The following is a 16,565-nucleotide window of genomic DNA, read 5'->3' as shown; positions in this document are numbered from 1 at the left end:
AGAATATTTGAAATACTTTCTTTTTTTGTAGAACAGGCCATTCTGTTTCATATGTCTAAACAGCTTTAGTCTAAGACGGTCTGGCAAAAGCGGGCTAGTGAGGAATGCATTACCCTGGGAGAGAAGTTTACACAATGGCACTTGCTTCAGGGCCTGATTTGGATCTTAGCTTCCTTCATGGTAAATTGAAATTAGCTGCGCTGAAAGCGATAGAAGAGCGTCAAACTTGAATTTTGGCAAATCTGTCCTAATAATTCCTATAATACCATCTTGAAAGACTAGTGTATAAATCCTGTTGCAAATAGGGACATCTTCCTGGTAATTTGCTGGGTTGGCAACAGCATAGGCACACGCGTTAGGAAGGGTCAAGCTCAAGTCACCAACAACTGTGATGCGGTCAAAGAAAGTGGATTTTGAAGCCTTGGTTGGTAGCTTGGTAATTCTTGAGCAGGCTGAGACCTGCCTCAGTCTCTCGTGTAGTGGAAAAAGCCCTCAGACTATGTGATACTGAGCTCTGGTTTTGTCTTTAATGTTGTATGACACTGGGAACGGCTGGAACTCCACCAGCGTTTAGCCCTGGCATTATGCTATGAGTACATAAGAGTAATGCAGGTTTGGGATGATCATCTGTACAGTACTGATCTGCTCGGCCTGCCAGCTTTCTCATGGCTTTGTGCAACGGCAGACTGTAGAGAGCAGGGATTTAGTTTGGCATGTTGTCTCTGTCTCATCATATGGTGAGTGGTCAAAACAATTTCAACAGACTTTATCATATCTGGGTTTTACTAACCGTCTGCCTTCCTGTTCCCTCCTTTCCCAGCTGTGTTTGGGGCAACGAAAATGCAGCACATCTGCCAGACAGCAGATATTCTGAAAATTGTTCTTGAAAAATGGTTCCATCTGCATTTCAGCAGCATCTTTCTGTATTTTTGCATCCCAGAAAGAAACGAAGGTCCTTAGTGAAGCTCTCCATGAAATGAAGGAAGAGAACAAGCTCCTGAAGCAGAAGAATGCGTCAATGATCAGAAAGAAAGAACACTATGAGTGTGAAATAAGTCGTCTCAATAAGGTACGAACGAGAGTGAGCCACTGACCAAGGCCTCTTCCTTTAATTCTAGGGTCTCTGTTGTCAAGCAGTGACACTACCAGATGCTCATCTTTTCAATCCTGGGTGAACAACCTGTTCACGGTAGCAAACTCATGATCACCGTTAGGGAGCTGGGGAAACAAGCAAGAATGTACTTTAGCTAATACCTGTGCATGCTGTTCTTGGTAGGTAGTAGGGTTGCAGTGTAACGAGGAAAGTTAAAAGAATCTCTGGCTTCTGCTGTGAAACCTCTCTATGTGTCGTATCTAAGCTCTTTCTACATTCTCCCTCCTTAGAACAAAAGGGAAATGGCATAAAAATGCTTCCATATGCATCCAGTGAAACACTGATTAAAAAAAAAAAAATCAGACATTTTAAAAACTGTTGTTTTATATATATTTCGTGTTTGAGAAAAATGGCTTCTCTTCACAAGACATGCTCCTGTCTTAATTTTTATATACATACATATATATATATTCATACATATAAGTATGCATGTGTATATGTGTCTCACTGAGGAAATTGCCATAAAATAGCTAAATGGGATTTATTTTTTTAATTGAGGGAAAGTAATAAATGTAGCTTTGTTTAATCAAAAGATCACACAAAGCAGTGGGTGTTTTCTAACAATTTTGTATTTCATGGTGAACCACAAACACTTCCTGAGGAAATGCACTGCAGTAACCATTGCTGTGTAACTTTAAGTGATACACAAGCTAAAGGGCCATGATGTGCAAAAGTCAAGGCAAAAAAGTAACGCCATCTTAAAAAATCTGACAGAATGTATCATCTCTAACTTTTTGAAATGCATTGACAGAACTTGCTCAAAGCCTCAGTGTAACTTTCATTCAAGGTCTTGTTTGTAAAACAACTTATTTCAGTGTTTTATTTTGCTGTCTTATGATGCAGTTGGAACTAAGACAGATGGGTAAATAGACCATACTTTCAGATGAAACATCAATTTCATGTAACCCACTTTCCCACGAGTAATACTTTACTGATTTTCTGTGTATTTGTGTTCTTCAAATCTCATGTCATGAATGCACATAAGACTGGAAGGGAACCTCTGTGCTCTTTTAAATCTAGTCCCCTGCTATTGCAGGTTCAGTGACTTGAAGCTCTTACAAATTCTCTGAAATCAAACAACTTTTTCCTTAAAATTACTTAAGCTCCTTCTACTGTGCTTCTTTTGGAAGACTGTTCTGGAACTGTAACTATTCTTTCATTAGATGCTTTCATCTGTTTTGATTGGGCTGAATTAATTCTGGCCAGATGATATTCATTTGTTCTTCTGATAGCAGTGTTGAACAGATCTGCTTCACTCCTTGCGTGAAGCAGATCTGTCCTCTCCATAAAGCAGAACTGTCCTCTGGTGAAAATACGATTGCTCTCAGGGGCACTTGCTCCTTCACGATAGATACAGAGAGCAACCATATTTCTGCTAGAGAACAGTTTAGCTAAGCTGACCTAGCTCTTTTGGTCTTTTAAAATACAACTATGCCTGCTAATATGCATGTTTTTTTCATCTTGGTCATTTTAAACTGCTTAGTTCTCCGTTTATGGAAGATGCCACTTCTTCTTTCTAAGTACATTAACCTTTTTACTTCAAGTACATTGATCTTTTTACTTTTGGCTTCATCCCACTTGGATCCCATCATCCAGAGTACCCAAAGTATAGAGTCCAATCTGATCCTACTTTGATGTCTGCAGCATGAAAGTGATGTTGCAATGCCATAGTAGTTTGTAATGCTATATCCCAAGATTCTTGGCTTTCCTGTGGTTGTTTCTATGTTCACCATATAGTTCAAATACAAGCCAAATTTCTGACTTATTTCATAACTTTGCTGCAGCATCATCTCAATTGCTATTTAAACATAGACTAATAAACCCTAATCTATTTCCCCTGTTAAGAAGAATCTGTTTTTTATGAAAGACATCAGGTTAAAAAGTGCTTTACTTCATGCCACTTCTCATGTCTATACTGCAGTTCTCTTCAAAATTTCCTCCCAAGCCTGGGACACTCTGGAGATTAGATTAAGAGGTTTCTAGGTGCACAGACCACTTATCCTTTTTGTAGCTTTGGAAACCAAGGTAGTTATTTTTCAGTCATACAGTTCCATTTTTGATGTTGAAAAACTCAGAAAACCTCTGTGCTGCTTGTCTTGCAATTTTAGGTTTCAGTTTTCAGTACTTCTGAATGAATGTTATTTAACGCCACATTAAGTTAAGCTCAGTTTAACTCAGTGAGCTGTGAGTTCTTTCTCATTGGTATGTCTTCCTTGCTGTTAGCCATCCTGCCACTGCCACAGTGCCCTACATTATCCTCCTTACTGTCTTTAGTCTTGCTTTCCTTTGTAATGCCTTCCTCATTGTACTGATTTTTATAGTGGGGGAAAAAATGTATAGTTATATGTATATAATTTATAATTTAGTTTCTTTTGCAACATACATCTCAGTGTGACTGTCTCTCTTACCCTTCACTTTATCTAAAAGCTACCAAAAGTGGTAGCTTTTGTTGGGATCAAATCCTTTCTCCAGTCCCTAAAGGCATTTTAATTTTTCTTCTTGAAATTATTAATCTAGCTGACACTCGAGCATTTTCCTACACAGTTTTTTTCAACTTCCTTGAGATATGGTTTTCTGGGGGTTAGGGGAGTGGTTTGTTTGGTTGGGTTTTTTTGTACTTTGATTTTTATAATGAAGTAGGAATAGCCAAATGATCTGCAAAAATTGCGTACAGGACCAATTATAGAAGATGCCTAGAAGTTCTTTGTCATTTCTCAAATTTGCTAATTTGAAATTACAAATCTTAGTTACCTATTTAAAATAGCTTATTTACTTTCAATTTGAAGTGTCTCATGATAATTTTATTCACAGTTTTTTAAAACCAGGGGAACAATAATATCATCATTTCTTCTGTAAATTACTCCAAACCAGCCCCGCCTTCTGTCAGTTCAGAGTGATGGGAGTTTTGAAAGAAAAATATTCCAGTTACATTTTTGAGTATTAGTTTTAGTAGGGTTTAGTCTCCATTTTATACTTGGGGACCCAAATCTCCTATAATGACATAATGCTCAATAATTTGCTATTGATCTAATAGCAACATTACAAAATTTTACTTTTTTTCCCCCCATACCTAGCACTTCTCAGCATGTCCCTTGCAATCTTTCCTCAAAGATTTTGATCTCAGTTCAGTAAGACCCTAAACCAGTTCAGCTTTATTCATGCTACAGTTTGTTATTTTATTTGAAGTAATAAAATGGGGTCTCACAGCCTTGCTTCCAAAAGCGGTTTTAAAAAATACCTTATTTTTCTCTACTGTTAACCTTTTGAAGACTGCATTTTCTGGATTTTTCTGGGGTTTTTTTCCACCATAATCCTGAGATGTAGAACCTCCTCAAAAAAAAAAAAAAACCAAACCAAACCAAAACAAAAAACCCTGAAGAACTGTCCAAATAGCTAATACATCTATATCATTATATGATTATAGGAAGTAAGCTGCAAGAAAAATCGTCAATATAGTGACATTTGTTCAAGAATTAGGAGAACTGTCAACAGCTTATGACTATACATACTTCAATTGTAAAGTTGCATTACCATTTGGTAATGTCAGGATGGCCATAATCAGTAAGATACTATCCTAGTGAAGGAGTTTTAACAGAAGACGGAGCCATATAAAAAGGGGGTACAGGAGATGACTGGGAAAATGGTATGTTGTGAAGGTAGGACACTCAGTTATCTTTGAATTAGAGCATCTGAAGCACTTCCGTTTGAGGGTGGTCAAATCTTAGAAGAGGTTGCTTGGAGAGGCTGTGAAATCACCCTCCTTGGAGGAGCTTAATACTCAGTTGGCAGGCCCTGAGCAACCTGACCTCCCTGGCCTGGCTCTGAGCAGGGGCTTGGACCTCTAGAGGTCCCTGCCACCCAAGTGAGTCTCATGATTCTGCAGTTGTCAGCAAGATTGAGATGTATGCCACGTAGGCAGGGGAAAGAAGAAATGTGTATTTCACTCATCTTTGTCCTCAGCAGTGCGCTTAGCAAACCACACGCTTGGGAAAGGATCTGGGTTGCAGTCAGCCAGGGAACGTATCATATGTACTGCGATATTGTCAGACTTCGCTGACTCTTGCTGCTGCTGGCGATCCATGCCCAATCTAAACGCCAATGTGAAACTTGTTCTTGTTATTTGTTTTACTATTTGTGCAGAGCACTGCAATGTCATAGCCTAAAAGGGATTAGCAGTGGCCCAAAGGGACAAAAGGAGGATTAATCAGTAAACTGTCTGTAATTAATTAATTGCAGATAGCTTATTGAGGATTAATCAGTAATCTTCATCTTCCAACGTTTATATTCAACCTTATTTATGTATTGACATGGCCCACAAACTTTGCCACTATTATACCAATTTCTCTTCTGCTCTATTCTTGGAGGCAGTAGCTCATTAGATAAAGGGCCTCCCTTTTCTCTTCTGTGCTCTGCATGGAAAGTGCTATTTTTTGTTAATTTTTTTTGTTGGCCTTCTGATAATTAATGCTAATCCTTGGGTTACTTCAGATACAGGTTCTCCTGCTTGGCCACTTCCCCCTCTGCCTCTTCCCCCTCCAAATTATCTTCCCTCCTTCCCTTATGGCATGAATGGAGTGTGGCCAGCAAGGGGGAGCTGGGGATCATTAGCAGGAATTGAAATTTCTAAAATGGATTAAGTTAGCTGAGTCCGTATCTTATGTGAGAGACATTGAAAAGTACTGAACGGTGAATATTTGTGCTAGAGTAAATAAGAAATATGTAAGTGTAGTGTGTGGTTATTGAAGGAGAGGGGTAAGACCGATTTAAAAATTATCCCAGTCCAAGGGAGAGCTGTGTAAAACTGTGAAAAATAAATTAAATCTGCAGAGAGCTATGGCAGAATTTGACTGAAGAGAACAAGAGTGTTATCAGTGTAGTGTGTGTATTCGTAACTCCCTCTAGTGACAAGCTATAGAGACTACATAACTTCCTCTCAACCAGAGGGTTTACTTCGGTTGCAGTTGAAGAAACTAGTACTCTTAGTGCAAAAAACGTTTCAGTCAGACTTTACTGTAGTCATATTTTTAGGCCATCTTTCAATATTGCTTTTATGTTCTTGGTTTTTTTGTTTACTTGGTTTCGGCCTCAGCTGAGTTTAGACACCTGTCTTTGTTTTCCCAAATTCTGACTTGCACAGGGAAATGGTGTTTATGAATGAGAGTTGCAGCTGTGATTTCTATACGTAAATGTTGGTTAAGGTTACAAGTAAAAGCACAATCCCCTAAATGGCACGGTCTCAAATTCATGGATGTAGTGTGGGCACTTTGAAAATTTGGACCTAGTCATGCATATATGTTATTCATGGGGTTTATATCCAGTGTATATAATTAAAGCAACTGCAAGTGAAGGGAAAACCCCCACAAGTCTGTGACTCATTCTAATCTGTTTATTTAGACGTCAAACATGCTAGTCATTTAAAAGGATTTTTTTCTTTTTTTTGATGTGGAGACTGTTTAGTAATTTTGCTGTTTGACGTTGCAGGCCCTTCTGGATGTGTTGAAAAAGCAGCACTCACCTGGTGTTGGGACTCCTTCAGAGAAGGGTGACAGGAACAGCCTTGAGGACATGAGGACCCAACTTGAAGTTCTCAGACAGCAGGTGAGAACAGCTGGAAGTAAGCCTGGATGGATTTCACACAGGATGATTTTGCCCTCTCCCAGGAATTGTGCCTGGTAGACTTGCTATGTAGAGCTTTTGACAGGAAGAACCAGTTTAGCCGTAGCCCATTCAAATGGTGTTTCCTAAGATGCTGTCATCACAGCAGTGTCCACGAAGTGAAACTGAGTCCTTGCAAAGGACTGGAGCAAGGACTTGTGTAGTACTTGAAGCAGCAGAATGGCTCTCCTGACTCCTGGAGATGTCGGGCCAGCTCTCTGCTAGGGGCTGAATTTCATCCAGAGGGAATGCTAAACTTCATTAATTACTGATTGTATCTTCTGCTCCTTTTTTCTTAGAAGTTGAAGGTTTAGTGAATTCTCTAAGAATCCTAGTCTTGAAAAATTAGAGCGTTGGCATTGCAATTTTTCAAAGTGTGAGGCAAAACATTTGCATCCATAACCTGCATACCAATCACTATAGAGAAGTGGTTTTTTTTTTTTAATCTTTGTTCTGAGGAATTCAAGTGCTTCGTGCACTCTTTTTCTTTCCATATGAAAGAATCTGTTTGAAAACATGATACGTCTCAGATAATTTTACATTTTAGGTCTGTCATCCTGGACAGTGTTAGCGTTAACATTATTGACACACAAATGGATGTGATCAGAATGGGAATTTTATTCAATGGGAATAAAATACTTGTTTCTGTCACGTTTGACAGCAGAGCCAGATTTTGCTCTCTAATGTAATGCTTGCCACATGCTGGAGAATAAAATCCTGCACTTGATTGTACAGTAATGAGTTATTTCATTCTACACAATAAAATAGAGTAAACCAATTTTTTTCAGAATTCTCATGGGGTATCCATTTTATGAATGTCTTTTTCTAGTTGTATAAATCAGTACAGTGAGTCCAGACTTCCTTCTGCACAAAATGGAGCAGAAGGCTCTAACTGTACGGAGGAGGGACTCTTGAGACAAACAGCAACGTGACAGTGTCTCACCAGAGCTTGGCTGCCATCAGCCCATCCCTGGCCACGACAGAAGAGATGAAGGCATTAATTCCTTGGGAGGTGTCCCCCTCTTTCTCAGGGCAACCGAATATATGGCAAAACTGTGACAAAGTGGTTCTTTTGCAGCTTCAGCAGATTGTACAACTGGGGAGCAGGAGGGAGGTGGGACAGCAGAGACAGAATCAGGAGAGAAGAAATGAGGAAATACTGAGGAGAGAGGCATGTAGATGGACAAGGGACACAAGAGACCTAGATTTCTGCAAGCGACAGGTTTGCCTCTGCTTCAGAGGGTCAGGGGTGTGCATGCCTCCTGCAGGTACAGGCTGTGGAGCCGAGTCCCCATGCGGCCACACAGAAAGCCTTTGTTCCTTCTACACAGTGTTATTCAGGAAGGGGGTTATATCTAGTGGGGGACCATCGGGTCCGAAAAAAACCTTGCAAAAATTAGCTGCAACAGGCAAGTCATGAAAATAATTTATAGAGCCCTGTGTTGACTTTTTTCTTCCCCTGAATTATTAACATTTCTTTAGTCCTCCTGTGAAGTCATAGTGCTGCTGCCAGCAAAAAGAAAACTGGATCTGTACGATTAGCAGGGCATGAGCCGCAGCAAGCATTTTCTTTGGAAACAGACTGTCAGTGGGCTTTAGTGACCAACCAAGAGGACCTGAAAGGACTTCTGAAAGTTCTGGTGGTGGTTCTCACCCCAACGTGCTTTTGCTGTTATTTGTCAGTAGAAGTGCCACCAACCTCGGGCTTCTTACCAGGTGGATGCCTGCCCGTTAGCTGAAGAGTTAAGCCAGTCAGCTTAGCACCGATTAATTTATGGATTTGTGTTTTGCTTCTGAATCTGTGTGTTTGCTGCCTGTGCCTGGGGTCATCAGATATTTTTTAATGGGATGAAGCACTATGATTCCTGGTGACATAAGAAGAGCTAAGCCATTGCATCCTTCAGTATTTGAAAGGCAGCTTATCTTCTAGGAACAGAGTCAAACCTCTGTATTTCCATTTTCAATTGTGTATATAACATTCCCCTCTACTTCTGCACTGGGGCAGGTAGAGTCCTTGGGCTGCAGTTTGAGAGGATGAATTAGAAGTCCTGTATTACAGACAAAAGGTACATGGGCCAATTATTGTTTTTTATATGTGCGGTTTCTAACATCTGGAGCGTGATAGCCTCCTACGTTGTTTTCCCCCCCCCCCACAGTGTTCCAGCCAAGGTCTAAATTCCTTGACAGTCCTGACTAGGCCATGTCTTCTGGTCGTTAATATGTGACCATGGCCCTAAATACTACCACTTATTCTGCACACATTAGTCCTTTGGGATGTGGCTAGACAGCTAGCGCTGTGGGTAGGGTAAAGCTGCAGACAACTACGAAAAGGTGTAAAGCAAAGCAGGCTCAAAGCCAACGGTATTCAGTGGGCTATAAAAAGGGAGTTATTTGATGATAGTGGCTCATCGTTAGGGTGGATAAGGTGATAACGTTCCGTCAGACTGCGTGCTAGAAGTCAGTTTTTTGTGCTGTGCCAGCACCTCCTGTCTCCACCAGGATGCTAACTGTTTGCATCTGAGATACAGGGGGAGTTAAAAGTGCTCATAATTGAAGAGAAAACTGAAAAGAATGTTGGTAAAATGTTTGTCCTACTGCTGTTTATCCTTTAAAAAGATGGATGTCTTTAGTACTTGCTATCTTATTTATAATATTTAAAACTGATATCTGCCAGTCAGCCTTTTAAATTACAAGCGTCTATGAATACTGAAGCTGTGGACTGTTTCAATTGATGGGTACCATTGGAAAACAGCCATTGCTTGTCACTTTAGTCATAAAAGAGATGAGGGAAACTTTTTGTTGCAGGATTGTAAAGAGGAGGGATCCTTTTGGAATGCACCCTGCTGCTTGGCCAGTTATTAAAAAGCAACCAAACAACAAAGTGGATGAAAATTTCCATTGTGGCTCTGCTGAAATTCACATACTCTGTCATAACGTTTGCAGGTACAAATATATGAAGAAGACTTCAGAAAGGAGAGATCTGACAGAGAAAGACTTAATGAGGAGAAAGAAGCATTGCAGAAAATTAATGAGAGATTACAGTCTCAACTGAGTAAACTAAACTCTCAGGTATGAGTCAAAAGAAAGTTTACCGTTGCCAGCACATGTGTATTTTATTTTTATTTTCTCACTTTCCACATAACCCAAGGTTTTCTGGCTTCCATTAATTGACATTGGATTTTATATGAGGTCACCACCTGGGATGAAATCATTCTGAAGTAATGCAGTAAGAAGATGAGAAATGATTAGAGATGACTTCCAAATTAAGTAGATGAAGGGAGTATTTATTGCAAAAGCTCTTCAAACATATCGTAAAATGAAGGGGGGGGAACCAAAAACAAATCCAGAGGACTGTTGATTGTTTCGCTGGCACTTGATATAAGAGATGTAACATCAAACCAACTTTTGAAATAAAAGCTTCTGTAATGAATCCTGACCTCTGCAGTGGAATTAGAGTGATGTTAATATCACTGAGGAAAAAAAATTGTCTCCATCCAAATTAGCTGAGCAGCCGCTGCAATAATTTTTTGTTGCAACATCCTTTTTATCTCTTAACAGTAGTGTCAGAACTCTGTTCACAGACATTCAGGAAGCCATAGTAAGATTATGGCATGCAAAATGCTGAGCTTTCTTAATCCTTGTTAAAAATGATGAAATTTTGAGGTTTCCTGTCTTGACAAAATTGTGCAATGCTTTAAAAGAATGGCCAATTACCAAAATGTTCTGTGATGATTTATTGTCCTCCCCAACATTGTTGTGAAACAGAAACTTCACTATTGTGTTATTCTCAACCAAGCCATGCATTGATACTAGTAGGGTCTTGCAGTAGTATCAGAGGCAAGGTGCTGCAAGTGCCCCTCACTCCCATCAGCTTCAGCGGGAGTGGAGAGCAGGTTTGGCATCCTGGCCGATGCTGGGCCCTGCTGCAGTAAGGCTCCAGACTTGTCAGTGCTTTTATGGGTACCTGGAAGCATTTCATGCAAGTACAGAAATAGCAATGCCAGAGGGAATGCCATGATTTGCCACTCAGGGCACCCCAGGCATATAGAAATACCTTGGACAAATCTGTTAGCATTGCATGCAATAACTTTCAGGTATGTTTCCCCCACCCACCAGCCCACTCCTGGGTGGTTCAATAAGGTAAAGACATTTTTTTGTAGGAGACAAAGTGTTCAAAGACACCTTCTTCCTATATATTTTTTGCTTTGTCTAGAGACTGTAAAAGACTAAATTTCTTGCACAACCCCAGTGGGTCAACGGACGCTGTGAGAACTTCTCACAGCAGTGACAGTGAAGAGGGGGACTACAAATGGGGCTAAAAAGCCTTTCCCACTCCTCCCCAGCTGCTCTGGACCAGGAGAAATGCCAGCAGTGCTGCACGTGTGTAACATACCCGAAGGGCTGTACAAGTGCTGTGTAATGTGTATGTACAATTTGACTGTCCCTGCATTGCATCGACAGTTTACACTAGAGATCATCTTGTTTGTCTCTTCCTGCCTTGGGATTTGATTAAACAGAGCTTGTGAAGGATTTTAAACATGAGAGAAACCATAGAGAATATTTATTAGTTTGTTTTCTTAAGTCAAATTATTTAGTTGTGACTCATCTTTTACCCCTCCTTGCTCTGTCCTTAGGCAAATTCCCGTTGACTCTGCTGGGACACAGAGGGCCTAAGAAAAGGCAGACCCAAATCTCGAGGCCATTGACTTTGGTCCTTTACCAAAATTATTTATTTTTCTTGTTATGCAAGTGCCTGTCCATGTAGTTCTGCTTCAAACTATTGAAAGCTACTGTGTGTAATGAAAATGTTTCTTGAATATAGAAAACACCCAGAAATGTGCTTGCCGTATCTTGAAACCAACATTTTGTCATATAAAAAGTGTCAAGACTCTGGTGTGGCATAAGTCAGCTTTCTTAAATAATTTTTTAAATCATCAACAGTCTGAAGGGTCTAAACAAACAGCGTTGCAACCCATGCTGAGAGAGGAGGGTTTCTTCCCCGTTGCTTTTTACTGATAAATTTGTATGTGAATATTCTATTGGTCGTCATATCCTGCTACTAATGCATTTCTTCTTGCTTTTCTTATCTTTTGACAGACAAAAGACCTCCCGGTACAGTCTGAGAGGCCCAGCTACCCACCTCCCCTCTTCCTCTCGCCATGTGTTAATTATGGGAGTTGTGGGTTGGTTCTTCACTATCAAGATCCTCGAGCACATCCAGCATCTCGCAGGGCACATGAGCAGCAACAGCACTCAGTAAGGTTCCCACCATCTCCCATTTCACAAGGGCACTGATTTTCTCACAGCATGGTGACCACAGGAGAATAACGTGGTGCTATCACACTGCCATCCTCACCAGTAACTAAATCTGTTGTTTCCCAGTTTCTGGCCAGTTCTGGATCAAGATTTTGTACTGGTTTTAGAATTAGCCCTAGGTCTGGAACAGCCTTCCTGATCTCTGTACAGTCTCTCTTCCCTTACTATCTCCCCCCAAATGGTGATTTTTCTCTTGGTAGTCGTGTTCTTTTCATCCGTCCTGTTCCAGTGTCTTCAGTACTGAATTGCACAGAGTACTGCCATGTGCAACTCAAAGTATAACGAACAGAAATCTGTGCACAAAGAGGAAAAATTGCAGCAATTTAAATATATGGTTGATGAGTTATACTTTAAGTATGTATTCTTAAATATTTTAAATTTACTGTGGCAAATGCTGTTTACCTACAATACCACTAAGAAGAAAAAGGGGATTATTATACATTTGTTTTCAATGATACTGGTGGTCATTCCTTAATTAAAAAAATAAGGTTGTTTGATTGGACTCTTGCTGATTTCTTAGATTAATTTACTTCCACGACACACATTCAGAGCTCTTCCTAGCTATATAGTTACCCAAATTCATAAATACGGATCTGGGCCTTGAACATAAATGATAATAACAAAAATGAGAACGTAGCTGTGGTCAGCATTATTCTGGTCTTTTCCCTCTATTTGGTCTAAGAAATCTTGTTGACTAATATGTCTTATTTCCGTGTCTTACACTGGGTATATTTTTCTGTGCCCCTGTCTTTGGAAAATTACTTTCCTTCTTCACTTACAGCTTCTGTGTTCATAGGTAATATAACTGTCCTGATGCCAGGCAATACTGCTGTAACCAGACTGCACAATCCAAGGTTCCCTGTACGCCTTTTGCGGGAGACAGACAAAATCAGGATTCACAATGCTCTTAAACTGCAAGGGTGAATTCCCAGATGCTTGTACCCAGTAGTGTCTTCCCTCTGGTACACTGCTGTGAAATGGGATTACGTGAGGAATAAGGTTCTACTGAGGGTGAAATACTCTGGCTCTGAATGCTTTAGGAATGCAATTTTCCCAAGCGAGCCTATGTATTGCAAAAAAAAAAAAAAAAAAATCAGCAGAAGTGCAAATTCTGTCTGAGTGTGGCTAACACAATGGGCAATTTGCCTTTTTTCCTGGCACACAACAGGGTCCTGTCTTCCTCAGCATGAAGAATAGGTTTGCACTAGGGCAGGTTATGTGAGGGGGAGTTATCTATTTCAAGGAAAATACTGCTTCAGAGAATGATATTTTTGAAGTGCTTTGGGTTATCTAAGTGGGCTGTGCTTGTTCAAATCTAGTGAGAATGCATTTATACATGGTGAATGTCATTTTAAATACACAATATCTGTTTCTGGCTATAAAGCTGTCACGTATGGAAAGATGCTCATTATTTGAGAAATTACAGCCGAATTTTTGCAAAACGCATATAAGGCTTTCAGACTGTAGAAATCTAACGAAAAAGCTGTGGTCAAACAAGTCATTTCTGTGCTTCAGGAGGGTGCTTATCTGCCTATTTATCAGAGTTGGAAGTATTGCAGAATGTTTTTCACTGCAATTTGGACACTGTCCCAGATTATTTTGGCTCTTCTCCCTGAACTTTCATCATCTGGGTTTCCAATTCTGCGAGGGATCACTGGGTTTACAACTTTGCCATTCCTGCCGGAGCACCGGGGTCAGTTTGACTGGTTGCTTTGTAACTCCCAGTTTCATTCTGAGTTTTCTTTGAAATTCTTTGTCTGTGTGAGTGCAGCGTTGCTGCTCTGAGCTTTTGATACCTCCCTGAGCAATTTGTTTAGCAACGAAGAAAGGTGTTAGAATTTAATGAGTGTCCTGAGTTAACATACGTAATCCTGTGTTTAGTCTGTGCTTTTGCTTTTTCGTTCTTTTTATATCTTGCACCTTTTTATTCCTTTTTACATTGTTAGTAGAAACATTTTGTTTAGTCTGACATGAAATACACTTCTTTTTTCTGAAATTCGTTCTAGTTTGCGTAGTGTAAGTACGTATGAAAGACAAGAGTAGATCAGAGAACAGAAAATTCAACAGAAACTCAAAAAAGCAATGCAAATAGGTGTATTTTGAGCCATTGGTAGAAAAACTACCTGTGCTTAAAGCAAAGCAGAGTCTTGCTTTGTATCAAAGCCTGTTTTGTTTGCCCACAAGCACAGAATTAGTTAATAATTCCTGTGGATGGTATAATTTAAGTGAAAATAGGATAGCTCCTTTTTTCCTGACAGTATATGAGAGTGCTTATTGCTGCGTAGTACGAATGATAGCATACATGAAAGTTAAATCTATTTTCTCTATCTACAGCTTTGTCCTGCCATTTTAATTTAGGCAAAACTTCTTTAGAAATCTATGAAATTTCTTTCCTACAAGTTGAAATCTGTAAGAGTCTCCTTGGGACTACTCAGGATTTTGTCAGAGTAATTTCTGCAAGAGAATAATTATTTTCCCAATTTAACTAATTTGAAGCAGTAATTACCTGGAATTTGACAAGCTTGCATGTGCTACTTAAACCAGATAGACAGCTTAATACAGCTTCAACTGAAATGTCTGGTCCCAAAATTGTTTTCTGTGGTGGTAATTTGCTACTCACCACGGTGTGTGGTATGAGCTATAAGGCAGTATTTCTCTCTTCCAGGATTTCCCTGGACAAAACCCTTTGCAGAGACATAACCTTCCCAGTACTTCCTCTTATAAGAAAAATGGGAATTTTTCCCACCCCACAGTATTTTCAAGAAGTTATTTCATAACAGCTAATGTTTTAGTAACACTAATGCTAACCTGTGGGGAAGGGAGGAGGGGAGAGAACTTTATTAAATGGGTTATTCCTGTCACACTGAAACGTGTTACAGATGTTACACGTATTCAGACTGGAACAGCTTCACCTGTCAGGTCAATGTGTACCAGGTTTCTCTGGGGTTCTTTAGTATCGAGAATGTGATGCCTGCTAGTATCTTCTGGAGTACTTTATTCCTTAGCCCTTTTAAAATCCAATTTGTTTCTGTTAATGTTTCTTTTGATCTGTGGGATCTAGAAAGGTTTACACCAATATTTCTACTCAGAGCAGCATCTAAACCACGTCATAAAAAAGGAAGCAAGCTGAAAGACTCGATCAGTGGAAATATAAAGCTAAATATAAGATTTTTTGTAAACTACTTTTGTATGACTAATAAAAAACTTCACAGCGCAATTATATTTTTATCATGTCACTGTTCTTTTGTTTGAAGTGTCTATGAAGTCCATATTGCTGTAATAATGTTTTATTGTTCTGTGCAGCCAGACTATCAGTGGTATGTTCCTGACCAGTTTCCGCCAGATGTGCAGCATAAGGCAAATGGTAAGACAACAGCTGTACAGAGCATATTTTAAATGTACTTTTTTAAAATGGGGGCCTTTTGAGGGATGTAGAATAAATTTTCTTATTTATCTGTTGAGTGCTTATATGACAGCTTTGCCTCAGAGCGATGAGGTTGCTGTATGTGCAACACAGGTGAGGTTTCTAATGTAATACCATCTACATTATGGCTTTCGGCTTCGTTGCAATTCATAAAATGTCTCTATTACACGTTATAGGATCACACATTTGCCTCATTAAACACCTAGCAATAGTCCTAAAGAAAAGATATCTTCATAGTTGTCCTTAGAGCTTCTGTTGCTCCAGCTAAGACTGAATTTAATGATGTGCTGAACCTGGGGACTAAGATGGGGCATATTTTAGAAGCCCTTGGTAACAAAGTACAGGCTTTAGGATGTTGTTTCACCTTAAAGGCAAAATGCCCATTGCTATTCTTGATCTGCTCTGATAGTTCAAGGTGCCAGGTCTGAAAATAAAATCATGTAAATGGACGAAGTTAATTAGTTGCCAAAGTGTCAGTGCAAACTATCTTTTGGAAACCAGGAGGAGTATTTAGTATTTGCACCTGGATTTGAAATCATGCCAAGTTTCTGGGTGTTTCAAAGTACTTGCTTCAGACCACTCAAAAGATGGATGCCAGAGAGCACAAGGGAGAAGGGACGTTGTTCTAGGTGGGAATCCGCCCTCTGGACCTTCTCCTTCAGAAACTCCTCTAAACCACCCCTTTTCTCTCAAAAGTCGTTGAGAATTATGGCACCTAAAGTTTTTTGTTTTGCTCTGTTCTCATGTCTCGTGGCCCTTTTGTAGAGGTACCATCATGACACATCACCCTGTGCTGCAGGGCCACCAGCAAAATTTGCTGGTCTACACTGCAGGAGCGTGTGTGCTTTGTGTGTCTGCCATTTCATGGTGCGAGTGGGTACCATATGGGGTGGCAGGGACTCATCACCAAAAGCTGTTTTGTAACATCTAGAAGAAGATGGCTACAGAGGAACTATTCCATAATTTATTGTCGTCCACATTTGCAGAGAAGAGAGGGTAGGGTGGGAACGTAGCTCG

At 39.9% G+C, this 16,565-nt stretch overlaps 1 protein-coding gene across 1 annotated transcript in view; it reads left to right on the top strand.

Annotated features, from left to right (window-relative positions):
• TNIP3 (TNFAIP3 interacting protein 3) overlaps positions 1-16,565 on the top strand; it is a gene marked incomplete at its 5' end in the record, with an annotated part of 50,621 nt that overhangs the window by 28,082 nt on the left and 5,974 nt on the right. The window contains 5 exons of the mRNA XM_082315034.1: positions 941-1,069; positions 6,635-6,751; positions 9,752-9,877; positions 11,906-12,064; positions 15,428-15,488. Coding sequence (XP_082171160.1) covers positions 941-1,069; positions 6,635-6,751; positions 9,752-9,877; positions 11,906-12,064; positions 15,428-15,488 — 592 coding nt within the window. The remainder of the gene's footprint in view (positions 1-940; positions 1,070-6,634; positions 6,752-9,751; positions 9,878-11,905; positions 12,065-15,427; positions 15,489-16,565) is intronic.

The sequence above is a fragment of the Platalea leucorodia genome, assembly GCF_965183815.1.
Source record: "Platalea leucorodia genome assembly, chromosome: 6".
Lineage (NCBI taxonomy): Eukaryota > Metazoa > Chordata > Aves > Pelecaniformes > Threskiornithidae > Platalea > Platalea leucorodia.
Note: the sequence above shows the minus strand (reverse complement) of the source record. Positions and strands in the feature narration are given on the sequence as shown.